At 40.3% G+C, this 18959-nt stretch overlaps 1 protein-coding gene across 7 annotated transcripts in view; it reads right to left on the reverse strand.

Moving 5' to 3' along the window:
• The window catches only part of atp8a1 (ATPase phospholipid transporting 8A1), a 108742-nt gene extending 93457 nt beyond the window's left edge, over positions 1-15285 (reverse strand). For 4 of the 7 annotated variants that reach the window (XM_042418441.1, XM_042418438.1, XM_042418440.1 and 1 more), the window contains exon 1: positions 14867-15284. In XM_042418441.1, the coding sequence (XP_042274375.1) occupies positions 14867-14915 (49 nt within the window). In that variant the 5' untranslated portion in view covers positions 14916-15284. Of the gene's footprint in view, positions 1-436; positions 512-14866 lie in introns of those variants that run through there. The other 3 variants (XM_042418444.1, XM_042418445.1, XM_042418442.1) reach the window with 2 other exon arrangements.
• Between the last annotated feature and the right edge of the window lie 3674 nt (positions 15286-18959).

Here is an 18959-nt window from a genome sequence, read left to right on the forward strand (position 1 = left end):
GGTAACTTGCCTTCTCTTGACATGTCACTAGACCTAGCCCCCTTTCATCGGAAATTAAAATAAAACTTCCAGCCAAGAGCTCACCTGGTAACACTGGGAAGACAGGTGGTTGGGAATGAGTAACAGCACTAAGTAAAGGTGAGGGAAAGGACATTGACTCAAAGGCATGCTACCTTACTGAGTCTGGACTGGATGAACACAGGGCTATATAATTTGTGGATACAACTATAATAACAATTTTTGTGTTTGTCTTTATGAAATTAGTCAAGGAACCCAATCATTACATTGTAATTTTGACATATTAATAATGTTTCAATTTAAGTACAGCATATATAATGACAAACAATGTTTTGCCTTAGTTGCAGCACCAGAGAATAACACTACAAGTTTATACAACAACCAGAAATGTCAGCTAAAAATACCTATAATAACATACCTAAAGCCATCATAGGCCAAGGAGACACCCAAGTGGCCTAGAGATTAAGGCACCAGTCTCTCTTTGTTTCCTGTCATCTCCCTACCATACGTGGGTCTAAAGAATCATGAGAAAAAAATCATAATCTCAGTTTTGAGTGAGAATGTTGTGATACTTATCTTTTTACAGCATTATATTTAATTGATCTGGCAGATGTTTTTGTCCAAAGTGACTTACAACTGATGCATTCAAACCTTGTATGTTGAAGTGCTAATATAAGGCAAGTGTTCAAGTGATACCCACGTCTCTAGATTCTTCAATTAGATGTCAATAATAATAGACTATATGTCAAAGAGAGATCTTAGCTTGCAACAAGGGACAAACCCAGTGTTGACAGTTAGTCAGGAAACTGGTGTAATCAAGGAATTAGTGTCTGCAATGACAGATGAAAAGAGGAAGCAGGCATAGCTGGTGACTGCAGCATAAGGCCTGTATGAAATAGGAGGCCAGAGGAGCTGGCTGAGCGGCTGTGATTGATGTTGTGTGTCTGTGTTCTGAATGAGCCCTCGCAGCAGGAGCCTGTGTGTTGCGTAGGCCAGGTGCTGCAATGCACCAGTTGCAGCTGGTACTGCTACTGCTTAACTTAGTCCTCTTGCTCTCTTCTTTTAGCAGATTTGAAACATAGAGCCCCACGATTTCTGCATTGTGGTAAAAAATAGACGGAATCGCAATTGAAAATAAAAATGAAGTCGACTGTAAAACGCAGAATATCACGGAATTTGCAAAAATGTGGATGCAATTTATGAAAATCAGGGTTTTCCCTACTATTATACAACTCAAGCCCAGTTCAGACCAAAGATTTTCAAATGAGACGAGTTGAAACTTGCAACTATTTGCAATGCACCGGTCTGCAAAACCTGCCAGTTTACACCAATGCAACTAGACAAGACAGTGTACCATCTCCATAGCAACGACTCTGTACTTTCACCCTTCTAACTGACAGCTGTTCAGACCTTTTTTGTAGCTGGATATAACTTGTAGCGTCTTAAAATATGAATGAGGATAGAGATAGCGAGTTACTTGCTACCGTTGCATTTCTAGTATTGATGAAATGGCAAAAACATTAAATAAAACGAGAGGGTCGAGGCTCTCTTCTCCTCTGTCCAAAAGCATTTGTGGTTGTCAGTCAGCTGAGAGTTTGCCAACTTGACCAGCTGACTTAGGTCAAAACCTAGTATATGGCTGGATCATGTTTGGTCAATGTGTGAAATTGTGGCCGATTTGTTACAGAGATAGTCAGTGGTGGTGTCTTTAATGTGAATTCATGGATATGAAATGTCCATCTGCAATTTTCTGTAGTGGTCCCAGTAATATTTGTTGTTTAAGTATACTGAAATAGCGTATGACATGACATGGTTAAGCTACATTTGAGTCAAACAAAAGGTTATAAATGCAGTTGCAAGAGCAATACTTTCCACTCATATCCTGGGATGTTTGATTTGAAAGAGAACTTATTTTAATTCTAATTATAACTACTCTAATTACCTGTTAACTCCCCCTGCTCTTTTATCCATTTCACTCTGCGGATGTCTGTGGATTTAACTGCGCACTCTCCTTCATGCCTCTATGCAGCTTTTTTACTGGTCGATGATCGTGGGGGCTGCGGTGGAAATTGTAAACTAAAGTTTTGACAGCATTCTGGGTGCAAATTCAAGAGGCTTATCTCCGCCTGGTTATCACAGTTACAGTAAAATCAAGCACACCTGCAAACACACTAAACTGATAAGACAGCCCACATGAGTCACATGTTTTACCTGCAAGACTCGTGTTTTATTGCTGTTGTTCATCGTTCATGATGTGAAAACATCAGAGAAATAAAAGCTTGCGTCCTGGTATTAGTTCAGTTATAAAATCCAAACGCACCATGGAGCATCTCTCCTGTTGGCTGCTGACAGCATTGTCAGCCAGAGAGTCGATCACACTGGACAGTAGAGGAGGAGACAGCAGAGACGCTGGTAGGTGTCTGTTTAAACAGGAATTTAACACTGGAGCTGAGAGCGTCAGAGTTCGGAGCAGGAAACACAGTCACTCTGCGTCACGCTGCTGTCTTCCACTTCCATCATCTCGTGCCAATTCATTTTAAAAGAGCAACGACCGATGGGTAAACTCCAACACTCGGTCACTGACCAGTCCAGCCAAAAAACTATGCTGAGTCTCTACTGTGTTTTGGTGTCATAAACGGGCCTGCTGCTACTGTCCTCTGCTGTCTGTGTTGGAGTCTGTCTAAGGGTGGGGCTCAGTGCCTCCACACATACATACATACACACACACACACACACACACACACACACACACACACACACACACACACTTAGAGCAGTCAGCTGAGCGGCTGCAGTAGACACAGTGAACCAGGTGAAGTGAAAGATAAAGTTTAACTTGAGTCAAAGACAACTACACTCATTACTGAAAGTGCAATAAAAGCTTCACAGGTAAAAAGCCAATAAGATTAATTTATCAAAACACCTGTTCAACAAACAGAAACATGTGGAAAAGCAATATTTTCAACTGCTTTGTCCGTAGCGAATTGTTATGAACAAACAAAAACGAATGCTGTCCGTATGTAGCCTAACAGTTCAGCTTAGTTAGCCACAAATCTTAAAATGTGGCAAATTCTTTTAAACTTGGCTACTAGCTGAGACGGCAGTCCTGCTAGTCAAGTTAGCCCAGCTTGTATAGCTAGCACCATCAGTATGACAAACACTCATTGAAAGGTCTTTAAGCTCTGGTTTCTGTTTGGGACTGCAACACTGGACAAAAAGAAGTGGACCGGGCGGAAACTATGTCAACAAAACAAACTACGTCAAACAGACTTGTTTGAGAAAGAGCCTAAAATGAATGCCAAGAATGCCAGGACTGCATATTGCGGCGAATATGCAACCACACTCAGTCACTGAGAACACAAATGCTTCAGCCTTGCTATTATGTTCCATCTAGTTTTGTAAATGAATTACAGCAATATTGACATACTGCCCATTTGTTTCTTTAAGATTATGTACTGACCATAAGCAAATAAAAAGTAGTGCCTTAATTTCTACACAGCACAGTTTATATCACATTAGCCACAGTGTTTATTGTATGTTTAATGTTTGTTTAGAATAGAGACAAGAGAGACATTAGTTTTCATATTTGATTGATACATTGTACCAAAAATGTATTGAACTGTACCACCTCCATTAAACAATGTCATTGAGGAAAATACACACTGAGTGGCAGACTTTGACCAACTCAAGGAATTTGTTGTGATATATACTGCTGTGGTGTATTTACTGTTCATTTAGATTGTGTACTGCTACTCTGACTACACCAAGTTGGCCAGTTTGTGCTTCTCATGTCTTCAAGACCTACCTGATCTCAAGGTTTTTGCTACAGCTACTGTTCTCGCACAACTGATCCAATTACAGGCTTCATATTTAACACTTTAATTGGATTACATGAGCAAAAGTAGAGCTGGAGCAAAAAAGTGATCAGGCTAGGCTTGAGGACAGAGAAATACGGGTCTAGTACTGTGGCCGCTAAATCCCACAATTTTAGTTGAATAGGTTGATTAAAAAGCAGCCGTCTCTTTTTTTTATGGTAACAACTCATGAGCTGTTACAGTTAAGGTCAAAACAAAAGTAACATTCAAGGGCAACATAACTGACACCTTCACCATATTTAAAAATGGCACACAAGGCCAACAAAGACAGACCACCACCACAGTCCAGAGGAGTTGGGCTGGGGGTGAGAGCTATAGTAGAGGAGTAGATCATAAAAATAGCCATATGGGATCTCCCTCCCTCAATATCCACCTTTCCTTAGTTTCTAACACACTATGCGGATAATGTACTCAGCCACTGCCACAGATGTCTCAGTGGGAACTGTTCTTAATATTCCCTGGTGGACACTGCATTTTCTCTGCACTAATTTCATTAACTGCAGGCGTGTCACGGCTCAACTACCCTGACATCAATAAAGAGAGCAAGAATGGGAAACTGGGCGGACACTGACTCTGAATATAAGTCTTAATCTGTGTTATATTAAGTTTCATAACCACACCTTTCATCTATTCACGAAGCCACCGTATCACCCATACTAGCCGGGCCATATAAAAACAACGTGAGAGGCATGGAAAGAGAAGAGAGAAAAAGAGAAGCGAGGAGCCAAATAAAGCGCAGTAGGAGTAGCAGGAGCACACAGCTCTGGAGGGGAAGCCTCTGGAGGAAGGATCAATGCCACCAAGTGTCGTAATGAGTTTGGATGCAGGCCAGATGTCAGGATTATTGCTTGTGTCAGCCAACAGACAGACGGGTGGAACAATAGTCACAAGGGGGCACGTATTTTGGAGAGGGTGCCCGATGGGAAAAACTGGGCCCAGCATGACATGGAATTGGCCGAGGCATGCCGGTCTTCCCCGGTCTGTCCTTTTTATCCCTTGCTGAGTCTTCGAGGTTAAAGAGAGAGAATTAGCTCTGTTATACCTCTGTAGAGATTTTTAAGATACTAAAAGTATATCGATCAGACTTGAGGGCTTGTTATTTTTCTAGCATCAGTGCTATTTTTATTATGTTTACAAACCCTGTGTGTTAATAACTGCAGAAAATCATGTTTACAACATAGTTCACCTTAACAACAATGACAAATCATACTTCCTTGTATTTGAACATTTTACCTCAATGCTTGTGTGTTATAACAATGGTAGTAGATAAAACAGATTAAAGACAAAACCATCCTCTGCAGATTTATGACATCCCGGGTGGTAATGTATTAGCTCAGGTCAGGCAGAAGTGGTTGCGGTGGGAAATTATTGCCGCCATGACTGTCAACACGAGCAAGATTAAACGGATCTAATGGCAACAATGACAGGAACAATAATGACCTGATTTTCAAGTATATTACTTCCCACAGCATTTTATGACACTCAGGGTTAAACATTAAATAAAACACAAACAAATAACTGACGAATACTTTAAAATACATCCACAACATATGGGAAGTATATTGGCTCTCCATCGTCACAGTAACAGCACTAATCCATGTTTTTAAACTAAGAGGATCAACTGGAAATTGTTATTTTAGTCCAGATATTTTTAGTAACAGTACTTAATCTGGCTATCACATTTGACCTCAAATAAAGCTTTTACAACAAATCATAAAAGAAATCAGGTGACATGCTGACATGCTGCATTTTACAACTTTAATTTAACCTGCAATGGTTATGAGTGTACAGCAGTGATTCAGTTCACTCCATAAGCCTTAGGATGTAAGATTTCTTTCAGGAAAGCCCATCTGTGGATCCCTAGAGGTAGAACATCCATCTCGAGGTGAATCTAAATGTAAAAGAAGGCTTTTTGTTCTTCCAGAAATAGGCACAAACACAGCCCAATCTAGCTGCTCAGTGTGAGACAAGCACTAATGAGCCTGAGAGAGTTGTAGGCTGGTCAATAGAGTTTAGATGAGGAGGCACGTGATCTGGCTAGAGCTAGGCTCCCACACGATTCATTCAATAATACCAGGGGTGGGATGGAGGGCGGGGGGGCGGAGGGGGGGGGAGAGCTACTGACATTGATTTAACACGAACAAATGAATGGCAGCCGAATCACAGTCAGGGTCCTTGTGAAGAAAAACTGCATCAGATACTTCACTGGAAACAGAAAATGTAGAGAAATGGCAAGAGGTTTGGCTCCTGTAGAAATGTGAAGTCACGGTCTTACTAAAAAAAAGTAAGACGGAAAGGTGAGGTGCGATCAGGAGTTCAGCACTGTCGGTCTGCATATTGTTCGCTCTAACCTGAGGCCATCTACTGTGGTTATTAGGGTCAAAATAGTTCCAAATGCCTGGGCTTTGGGATCTCTAAATCTCACAACCCACTGAGCCTAATGTGCCATTTATATCTGCTCATCACCACGAAAGAAAGATCTGTACATGATTCATTTATGCAAGATAAATATTTCAGTAGACAGAGCAGCCACAGTCTATTCGTGGGAATCAAAGTCCCAGAGATGAAAGCCCCCCCCCAACCCCCATCTTCACCATTTGTGAATGAGGGGAAGAGCTGGGGGGGGATATAGATATTGCCTCAATCTAAGCAACAGTAACATCCATAAGTCGCTTATCAGATCACAATGCTGTAACCAGCACTCACAACAACAACAGGGCAGCTGCAGAATTAATCCCCTTCCCTGTTCGGCTCCGTCTGGCTCCCCATAGGCTCAGGCGGGTTTCAGTGGGATGGACAGTCAACACAGGCAGCTGGGATAACTGTGACATCACAGGGCTGGCCTGGCTTAGCTTAGCAAGAGGTCTGTGGGGAGAGAAACCTTTCCACTGTGTAAGACTTTATGAATGGTAAGAGCGAAGGTCACATGGCGTCCAATTCATCTTTAAAAAAAGGACTGAAAACAGAATGTAGACCTTGCGAATGCCAGTCATTCAGAAAAAGTCAATGTTGTGCCTGACTTCATACAACTGCTTCTTGTCTTCATGGAAGATACAAAATAATACTGTTTTTTTCCGCCAAGTCACATCACTGGTTACATTGTTGCAGCCGAAATGACGTACAAGGTATCAGACTGTGAACAGAGATACAGGCTCAATAGTGTTGAAACGCCTTGTCAATTAATTGATTGACAGAAAATTATTAAAAAACAAATCTGGCAATCAATTAATCATTAGGGTCATTCATCAAGCTAAAATGCCAAACAGTCACTGAGGATTTACTACTTTTCTCTGTTTTTACATGACTATACATTGAAAACCTTTGAGTTTTGGACTGTTTTGGCTTTAAGAGCTTTTTGCAAGAGAAGTATTTGCAGGGTACAAATGTAACCATTGCATGCATGTCGGCAAGACCACCCCTATCTTATCATTTTCAAAACCTTTCAAAACACTGAGAATGTGGAGGATTGATTGCGTACACTGTGTAACTCTAACATGTCTGGTTTGTTTTCAGCTGCTGTTTGCTGCCCGGCTTCTCCTCTAGTTTTGCAACCGCAGGATCAAAAGACCACTGTGGGATTCAAGATGTAACAAGTCTAACAAGTCTGTGTCACTGCTGTAAAGGCCAGACGGATTGGTTGTGACAACTCGAATGTTGTCTCCTGTCTGACAGGTTTACCGAGACTCTCCTCTAAAGACAAATGATATCGTCGTTTGTTCAGACTGATTAATATGACATATGTTTATTTTAACTGTCAGAGCAGAAAATAAGGTGTCATTCTCATTGAGAAGGGAGCAGTAAGTATGTGGAAGTCATAGTGTATGGATCAGCATACAAAGCATTTGACTCTCGGGTTGGTGAACGGGGGTTTCCGTCCCAATTCAACAGTCAACACAGGTTTTATTTAATCGTGACAGCTATCTAACCATAACCAAGTAGTTTTAGCAGTCTAAACTTAAGCATACCTGATCCACATGGGTGTGTCAGTATTTTCTTAGAGCTGTGGATGAAGGCAGATCTATTCTGCTGTCAAACATATCCAAACTGGATCAGCTTTACTCATTTTAATGAAGGCCTACATTAGCCTGAGTGTGCAATATACAGAATCACACTCAGTATCGGGATACTTACTAATGAAGATCAATATCAAAACTCAAAGTTAAGGACTCAGATCTGAATTAGTGGCAAAAAAAAACAACCTTTCTATCATATGTTCTCCAAAAATAGCTGTAATATCCAAATGGCTGAGCGATGACAATTAATCCACCCCAGTGTTTCGGTGATGCTCGTTGACCTGATGTGACATGTTAGTAATGTGTTAGCTCAATAGGCAAAACCTGCACCTCCATAAGCCTGCACTGCAGAGTAAGTAACACCTGAGCTCAACACACACATACACATACTCTATAGCTCTATAGAGGAAATATACATGCGGATGCCATCCTTGTCTATTACTGATTCAGGCCTCAGTCTTCAACATAAATATGCTCAGACCACCTATTAAAAGCAATATCAATTACACTACTGCTTTTATTACAGGAGCACATGTACTGGTGGGAGTGATGAAAGCATTATTGTTTTGTTAGCACAGCCATCTAAAATAATTGACTCCTGCTGTCTGAATAGGTGATCAGTAGGATATTGAGATGTAGCACAGAACAGAATAGTAGATTAACCTACAACTTTGTCTTTATAATGACAGTTATCTGATTAGTTGTCTATGTTAGGTCACTAATGTCTATCAAAACTGCCAGGTATTTGCTATAGACGTAAATATAAAGGGATTAATTCTTATAGGGTAACACCGTTATGAAACATCAAAGTATTTTGTGCTCTAAGTCCTAAATGTGTGTGTTTTTAGAACTAACCATCTATCTATGGAAGCAGCACTGTGGCCTAGTTGGACAAGAAGTTAAGATGGGAACAGGGTCATAAAAATGCTTAAGAACTCGGGGGTCAAGGGCAGCAAGAGTTTCATCTTCCCAACCATTGATGGTGTTGCTTTCCTATGGAGTGCCTGCCAACACCTCTCCATCTGACCTTGTCATCCCGCTGTAACACCATCACATTGACTGTTTTCTGGCACGTGCAGGCTTGGTGCATTTTCCTGCTGCTCATGCATGTGTGCAGCACACAGACCAACACAACCAGGTCAGAAACAAGACTTTAGCTCACCGGCAGAAAAAAATGTGAGTGAGGATACAGTTTAGGCTTCTTTCTCCAGTGTCTTATGCTGTTTTTATGATTTATTTAATGATTGGAAACAGGAAGTCAGTGCTTAGTTATACTATATCATACAATATTATGACTGACTATACTAGACAAGACTGAGAGCTGATGGCTAAATTGAGTAAATATAGAAGATTTATCTCACTGTGAGCTACACAGCTTTCCAGTACCTCATAAATAAGGTTCAATCTGAGCAGCATTACTGAAGAACTCCAGCTGACCTGCAGATCAGAGGATCTAATCAATTCCACAGAATGGATAGTTCAGGGACTCGTGATGTTTTGCATCACTCAAGACATAAAGACATATTTGAGTTTACCGCTTCAAAATTAATCTCCAGTTTAATTTAACCATCTTTTTAATCAATGTCGTTCTGTAAACTACTTTAAAATTAGCCGAGTTCAAGACCTCAATCGCTGCCTACTTCTCAGATTGTTTCAGCGATTTAAAAAGATCTGGCGTTGTGTAAAGCTCTATTGGAGAACTACTAAGACAATCAAAGCTTTAAAGGCAGGATTAAGAATGGATACATCATCTTCCTGTGCCAGAGCCAGAAAATAGCCACGTCCATGAAAAAAAGTTGCCACAAAAACAGCAAAAAGTGTGGATGAGGTAAACACAACTGCTTTCATTGCTAAAAGTTGACTCGCAGTTATAAACCTCTTAAACTGACATACGAAGGTGGACCCAAAAATTCCTGGAATTGTTAAAAAAAAAAAACTGTCATAATAAATCTTTTAGTTGTCCTTGTCCCATTCCCGGAAACGTTTCCTGTAGTCAACCTTTGTCACCGTGTCCACAGCTTCCTGCGATTCTTCCTGGATTTCTTCCATGGTGGTGAATCTTCTCCCTTTCCTTCAGTCCCAATTTTAGTTTCACCAAGCTGTAGGCATTACACTACCTAGCAGCAAATTCGAAAACTACACCCTTCTCCTGCGCCATCAATGGCTTCCAGGAATTTTTTGGTCCCCTCTCGTATTTATTCAGTTGCCATGAAAAAAACACAACAGTAAGTTAACTGCTCGTAGCGACTACTACCAAAGCATCTATGTTGACTGAAAATTACCTTAAAGCGATGGATATGTCACTTGCTACTGTTTGGTTAGGGCAAAACGGTACAAAACAACAGCCCCTCCAACCACACAATGCAAAAATTAATAGTACAGTGAAATAAAATGGCAATATAGATACTGCCCATACAGAAGCTACATAAATAATTTATGTGTCTGCATATACAGCAATAAACTTCATAATCAAAATATTCAGGAAAAAGGAACATTTCTTGCTAATGGGCAATCCTAGAGACACTGCACAGTTCTCACTCATCAGATCACGGGTCGTCCTCATCTCAGGTCAATGCAAAGATGTGCATGAGCAAACATGAGAGTCGTTTCTTCCTCTGCATCAGACGGGACGTATATACTGTGTGGATATGTGCACATCTCCCCCACTCCACATCCACTTTGCCTCGCAGACAGGAGAGAATCACTGAGGTGAGAGAAATTGAGTATCTGAAGAAACTCATATTAGACTGGCTGCATGTTAGTGATGGAGGCAGGACATGAAGTGAAAAACAGAGGAGAGGAGATGTCCCATGCCTGCACATAGACAGAGTGGAGAGGCCCGAGGGGACTTGATGTGACACACCAGCGGCCCCAGACAGGGGATTTAGTGGTGTGTTGGGCTTTTGTGCCACATTATTATCAGCCAGTGATCCGCCAGGCACATGGGCAGCTCTCGATCCCTTCAGAAGGAAGCAGTCTATCCCCCTGCAGTCTCCCTCCCAATGCTGTTACCACTATTCAGACAGACTGAGGCTTAGCTGGTGTTATTGAAATGCTGGGGGGAAACATCCTGCTTCAAAAAAAAAATCTTGAGAATGACGGAGAGGTAGAGATATAAAGGTTCAAGAAGAAGCTGCTTTGTCTCTTTCAAAACTAGTATGTAGGCAATCTGATGCTGAAGAGGACCCTCTATCATCTGAATCAGATGACACAAAAAGACAAGCATTTGGTCTTTTGATGGATTCATCCTCATAGGACAGGCTTACCTCCCTATCTCCACCTTTACTGTCAATTGTGAGAGGGGATTTGGTCTGTCTGCAGATAAGCATGCGAGCTAAGACAGCAAACAGGATGCTTGTTGCCATCTGTCTAGCCTTAACTTGCATGGCTTCTGCCGATCAGCCTTCCAATTTAGACAGCGGGGGCAGGTATTAAGCACCTACCTGCCTATCATGGAAATTTGTATCGGAAAGATCAACGTCTACAGGTGCCTGTCTGTCCCTGCAGGATCACACATAAACATGCTGATAGCTACTGACGTCACCTGTACCGCCAAGTGTCCCAGATAAGATTATTTTGGCAACACATGCAGGCAGAGGCTGGCAGTGATGTCGGATGTTTCCACAGCATAGCGGAGAAGAGTGACAAGGAGTGGAGCGGCACGTGGTGGGCAAGACCGGGGAGTGTGCAGCACAGAGAGCTGACGGACAGGCCGCTGATGGATTAGGTGGTAAGCCTGGCAGAGGGCTGCCCTTTCTAGATGGAAGCCTGCCTGATGCACTGTGGTGATTAAAAAATAAAACTGAAGGGTGGGGAGTGTGCTTAGGCTCTCATAAAACCAGCCAAAAGAAATGATGTGGAATAGATGTGAGATTGAGCAAAACAGTTAACTAGAAATGGAGCCATGAGGTTATGCTAGAGCAGCAGCACACTGTAGGTCATTAATCTGGCACGGTACGGGAGGTGGAAACCATTATTCAGAAAGATTACACTGTTTTTACTCATGTGGATGAGACTGTACACTTAGTGCTATGGAGCTGAGTAAAATAACAGCAAAATCGTTTGCTCTTTGTAACCTAAAAAGCTGGTGTGTGGTAGTTGGGGGTTGGGGGGGACAGCAATAGCTGCTGTATAATTCATGTGTTTTCACTCTTGCAGCAGCTTGCATCGGTCAACAGTTTTCTGTGCAATCTATATTTGTGTTTAATTATTTAGATTTCTACCAGTAGAACGTATGATTCTTCAGTGGCATAACACTACGATTTCTGTTGTGGAGTAGAGGATGACCAAATGCTACGTAATTACTAACTCTTAGGTGGCATTTTAAAACCCAAGTCATAAACAACAACCGAGCACAACCATTTACAATAATGAGATAATATGAAATCTCCAGAAATTGAACAGAAATTGAAACACAGAATTTTGTTTTACTTGCATCCATTTTTATCATAAACATCTGGTCAACACCCAAGTTGCCCAAACATCTATAATAATATGTTTGCCTTTCTGCATTCTAGATATTTATATTACTGAACATATATGTCTCATAAAGCCATAAACCACCACTTAATTTGTTGCATGAAATGTACAACTACATTTTGAATTATTGAAAAAGATGGAAATGATGGGAAGAAGACCACCTGTTGGGAACATGGATTGGGAGCATTTTCTGGGAAAGTGGGCACAGTATCTGGTCAATACTGGAAAAAACTGCAATAAAAGAAGGCTTAAGTGTTGTTACAGTTCATGTTAGACAAAATCAGCTTACAATTGATCGTCTATGGATTAAATCTAAGTCTGGATGGTAGGGATGCTCACTATTAAAATTTCAGATGTGTGATTACCAATCAATCATATATCCCTGGTCATTAAGGCCAATATCAATCAGTATTATTAAATCAGCTGCAATATCATAACCCGTCTACCTTTCACGTATAATACGCTGGATGTGACACTGTCGCCTCAAGTAACCAGTAAATTATATCAAAAGGGGAAGTCTGCTCCTTTCATGTTTTTACTAATGCACACAAAATTGATATTTTGACATTATCCATTCAAACTGTAACTGTCACAGAATTGTGAATTATGGCTTAAATAACTTATGGATATATGCATTTGTAATTAAATGACAGAAATCAGTGGGGCTCTATATCAGGTACAATTATGATATTTGTCTCATTTTTTAGGGCTGCACATAGCAATTATCTTCATTATCAATTAAGCTGTTGATTATTGTCTCAATTAATCAATTGACCCAAAGTGCAACCTCAAACGTCTTGTTTTGTCCCAACCAACGGTCCAAACACCGAAAGAAACCAGAAAATATTCCCATTTAAGGAGCTGGAAAGAGAGTATTTTAATATTTTTTATTTAAAAACAACTCAAAACAATTAATCATCAAAATATTTGGCAATTAATCGTTGCAGCTCTAAAATGTTTATGTAGTTATCATCTGATATTGATAAGACAGCCAATATATTGTGCACCACAATTTGAGGGTATCACAGTTTGGTCTTAGTTGTGTGCTCCTCTGCAGCAGCTTCCAGATAGTTCTTCATGTTCTCAAATACTGAATTTTTAAATTCAGTCGCATGTCTCTTTAAAAATGCATTTTCCTCCACATTCCTACATGCTTGGAGGAAGGATTCAGCTCTGAAATATTTCTTGTATGAATACATACTTAATTAAACTGCCTCATACAGTGAAGTTACTGCGTTACAAGTAACTAATGAAAACCAAATACTAAGTATGCATGTTTAATAAGCCCTTATCCCCTATATTTTAAGCTACAGGACAAGATATTTATAAGCATATAAAATACAAATGAAAGGAAGGCAATTTTAATTCACTGTAAGAGGCAAAGCAGCCAAAAAAATATACTCAACAGCAGTAACTCAGACTGAAATATTAGCCTGAGACTCAGTCAACAGTTATTATTCAAACCTAAGCCATCTAAAATCAAAATCAAAAGAGCAAAAAGAAACAGACACTGTAGCAGTCATCATAAATAATAACAATATGACGTGTTATTGATCCCTGCAGATAAATTCTTGCCCCTATCCAGAGAGGTTAGAGGTCAGGGTCAGCCACAAAACAGTGATGGGAGGAATTTAATGACTCCATAAAGAACCCTTCAGGACTGCGCACCTGCAGCCAGTAATAAGTCTGCATGTGTCCAGCTATGGGTGCTCTCCTGGATAAACAAAGCTACTAAGCAGCCTTTGGAAGCCGAAAGTAAACAGACTCTCTTATAAGTATTCAGATCATATTAACACTGTGTATGTATCCGTGTCCACTTTCCCTGGCAAATACGGCTGAGATGCAGTGGAAAGTTACTGGTGCAGTGACGGAGTCGGGGTCCCACATGAAGCACAATGACTGTATTGTTAGAATCATGCCATTTGGTTGACACTTGTTATTATGCTGTCAAGACTTGTGGCTACTGTCAATAACCATCAACTTGAAAATATTTCTGGTCACTCCTCCTGCTTTCTGAAATTATAGGCTTTTGCTAGGGTGGGCAGGACAATGGCTGAGGGGTGCCCCTGTCTGCAATGGGTGCTATCCAAGTCAGGTGCATCCCACAATAGTCTCACTTCAGGAAACATCAAACAGACATAAAGCCTTTTGTTTGAGGGACCTATACGTTTTATCTGCAGGTATAAACATGACAGCAGACTTCTTCACTCTCTATTAGGGCTGACTTTTACTAAAATGAGTTGTATTAGAATTGAACGACTAATTGTTTTTCAGGAGACTCCTTCGGAAAACTCACAAGGCCCCCCGGGGGATTCCCTGATCCTAGTTTGGGAACAGTTAATCACAGCTTTTGCTAGCAAGTTACTGTAACTTCCAGAGAGCTACCAGCCGGCCCTCCTGCAGTAACAAGGAAATAAGCACTGAATGGTTTCAAAACATTTCTCTGAACACACTCAATGAAGTAAAAATGTATCTACATACCCTCTGACCGGGTACGAAGATCAGACATCGTTCTCTGGACGGGCGGCATCTCTCCACGCAGCGCCGGGCGACGGCACCTGTCAAGCGGCCGCGGCTTGTTAGTTCTGCTCCCTGTGACTGCTTCTTCTCGACCGTTAAAGAATTTTTAAAAAACGGTTAAACATTCAACAGAAGAACCTCTCTCATGCGGACTGTAGCGCTGCGTGTTTGCTGCTAATGACAGTTATTTGTGAGATAGAGAACCAGCGTTCATTTCCTGGTGGTGACAATAACATGTCCAGGAGCCCACGGCTTCACGGATCCCCCCAGCATCCCCGGTTCACACGGCGGATTTGTAAAGCCGACAGACGCCTTTCGGTAACGCAGGAGAGGACACAGACTTACCATAAACTGAAGTGAGGCGGACGGTGGCGCTTCACATTATGGACGGTACCACTTACAGCTGCAATGGGAGGGGTGCCTCAACATAATAACAGCATTATAGGAGAAAAGAAAATCATGGTTAATTTATTTTTTTTCTGATGAAACACATTGTAAAAAGTGCTGAATTTTAATCGGTGTGGCTAGTATTGTTTAAGACATAGACACGATTTGAAAATGCCCATTAAATTGTTCGTTTGGTGTGGACACCTCCCCTCCCTCTGCAGTAGTTGATGTGCACAGGTTGAAGAAACAACCATAGTACACTGGGTGGGAGTTGGCTTTTCACAATTGAGTCTTGATTTTTAATACATTATAGATATATGAATGTATTAATAGTTATTGTATTGTCATCAAATGATAACCCTCATCACTTGACAAGCTAACATACAGACATATGCTCAAAAATACGATGTAAAGCATAAACACATGGTAGGTCTCCACTCCACATGCTTATGCTATATTTGTAAATAATGGTAATTATATGGTGGTACTTTTTTACAATTTTTTTTTTTAATAAAGCAGCAATGAACTGGTGTTTTGTAAAGTATTACTAATATATTTTTAGATATATTCCATAACACATTAGAAGTATGCTGGTTTGCCACACAAATAACATTTAACTGACACAAATAATGAAAACCTAGCAAGCAAAGATATTATATGTCCAAGGGATTTGGACTTTGAAAGAAATAAGAAGACGTTTCCTAAATCTTATCTGGTACTTTGACCTAACCCATAAAATTACTGATTTGAATTATTAATACCTTTATTACTACTAGTAGGTTGTTTTAAATTAGTGCTGTGTGGATTTATATTTGTTCTATATTTTTAACATTTAACATAAACTTTCTAGATAAACAGAAAGCCCCCTGTGACATGATAGGCATCCACACAATTCAGAAATAGGAAACAATATTATGTACTATAAAGCATGATACACTGGCTGTGATCATCACAAATGAGAGTAAACATCTGTTAACATCTGCACAGCAGCCCAATGGAGAAGGAGTCATCCAGATAGTACAGTTAGTAGCACATATTCAGTAGCCGTAAATACCAGTAAATAAAGATGAACAAAAAATGAATCACATATCCTGATGTGATTCATGTCTGACCCCGTCGTCCTTCATTTGTTTTGTCTTTTAGTTATTTATTAACCAGAAAGGAGTCCTGCCTTTAAGCTCTAACCTCTGAAATAAGGTTGCGGAGCACTAGAGTCTAACTCATCACAGAAACAATCTGATATTTTGGAGAATACTCTTGTTTATAATCATATCCTGAGCCAGATAAGAAGATTGAATGACAAGTAAAATACATCTACAAACAACTCCAAAGCTCTCTTTTTTGTGTCTTTAAGAAAACACAAAGACAGTCACTGAAAACTCTTTTGTTGTTTTGTTAAACTTTAAGCAGGTGTCAGCTAAGTTCCATGTTTGCAGATACTTTGATGGAAACATGGCTGCAGACCGTCACATCATCTGTTGCATAGATGAAGGTTATAACCTCACAGAGTATCTTCTCTTTAATCCTGTCAATAAAAAAAGCAAAACAAGTCTGGGGAAACTAAATTCTTAAACAAAAATAAAATAGTTTTGTAGTGAGAGACAGTTAAAGACCACAATAATGTAATCAAGCAGTTGACCATAGACCTTAGTATCAGTCACTGTGTTATTATGTGATTATTGTCTCAAGACAAGCTCAGCGAGAGACCTAATCCAGGGTGACTTACGCTAGCTTACAGTTTCCCTTATATCCCTCATCAGTGTGTCGCTCTCCTGTCATGAATCTGCTCTAGGATGGACCCTCAGTTACATAGAAAATAAACAATACACATGTAAAAATACAAAGAAGAGAGCAGCAACAATGGCATCTCTGCTGTGACTGCCTGGCTGCTGTTCTGTACGTACGGTAAATCAAAGTGGGCTCTCATTCTCACTGCAGCTGAAATGTAAATCACACTGGAGACGGCATTTGTACAGCAGCAGCACCACTGCAGTTGCCTGAGAGAACTGCAGTGTTACAGACACACTACAGTTGTTTGATGTGTTTGTTGCAGGAATTCTCACAATGCCGAACAGCCTATGTGCACGTATGTTTACCTCAGTTATTACTGCCAGATTCTCTGCATATTTTCATGTAATATAACAATCTTTGTTAGGAGTGAGTTAGGAGACTTTGCTAGTATTTGGATCCGTATTCCCTTTAAAATTAAAAATCTATTTACTGTTGTGGGGATTAGAGGAAGATGAGATTATGCTCCTGCTCCTGAAAAAACATGAAACAGTCTTTGTGTATGAGCGGTGCAGTAGATGCCGGCATATTTCACAACAGCAAGCATATCTGTGTTCACATCTCTTTGAACAAAAAAGATATTCATAATAATAATAAAACATGTTTTTTCCTGTCTCTTTAAATCTTTAAATCCAACTGTAACACATTTCTGTACAGCCGAAAAGGCAAAGAACAAAACACACAGACACATTTGGATACATAGGAGGTTAAGATTCACCCTTTCCAAAAATAAGAAATGGACACCTGAACATCTACGCCTCCTCCTGTGCCTGTTAAGAGACACATCTCTCCCAAAGATTCAGTTTCTCCCACCCGCCCCCCCTCCCTCCACCTAATTCAACATCAGCTCGCCACCACAGGGATTTGGCTCTGTAGCTCCCATGGTTGCTAAGCAACAGCGACAAGAAGCCTGCCTCTTCGATTATGTGTGTGTGCAATGGTTTTTGTGTTTTATTGTATATCAGTCCAAACAGTGACTCATTTAACCAGCCGTCCAAATTTCTAACACTGTCAAAATCTGTGTCAATTACATACAAAACTGCATGTTTATCAGTTTATTTTTTTTAATCTTCATCAGAGTCACCTAAAAAGATTTCACTGATACTCCCTCCTAACACCTTTGTTCTTTGATAGGATGTAGTGTAAATATATATATTTTGGCTGACTGTGACTCGAATGCAAATAAAAGATACGACAAGGTTTTAACACAAACAACAGAGATGATGCTACTTTAGAATCAGGGCTTCTTTCTTTTATTTTTGTCCTCATCTCAGAAGCACTAAGTATTCATCATTCCAACCACAAACAATTAGTATTTGGGGCATCCAGTATTAAAGACGAACACATTATAACATTCCTGGTTCAATCCTGGCTGTGGAGTTTTGCTGCCTATCATGCCCTCCTCTCTCTCTATTGTGTTTCTTGTCTGCATCTACACCGTCACCAGCTAATAAAGGGAAAAATGCCCCATAAAAGAGGTATACTGATTGAGATGAGTCCAAGAAATGCAGATGTATATTTTTAGGTCAATGCAAATCCTCATCTACTGCTGTCATCAGTCCAACTTTTATCTCAGCTTTTGGTCTGCAACTTTTAAGCTATTTTACAATCATAAACATCATTTCTTCAAATCAGAATTGACTCAATTGACTTTTTTGCAGCACCTGCAATTTTGAGTTTCATCACAAAGTTGACACAGTTTTTTTTATCATACTGTATGTCATCATATGCAATCTTTGGGATGATTTTCCTGTGGCTTCATAGCTGTCAAACAGAACTGCAAACCATTTGGAGACGCACGCACATGAATTTGGTAGCAAAGGTGCAGAAGCAGGAGTGACACGTATTTCCACATTTCTTTACAGGTTCCCAATAACTT

This window comes from Thunnus maccoyii, chromosome 8 (genome assembly GCF_910596095.1).
Source record: "Thunnus maccoyii chromosome 8, fThuMac1.1, whole genome shotgun sequence".
NCBI classification, from domain to species: Eukaryota; Metazoa; Chordata; class Actinopteri; order Scombriformes; family Scombridae; genus Thunnus; species Thunnus maccoyii.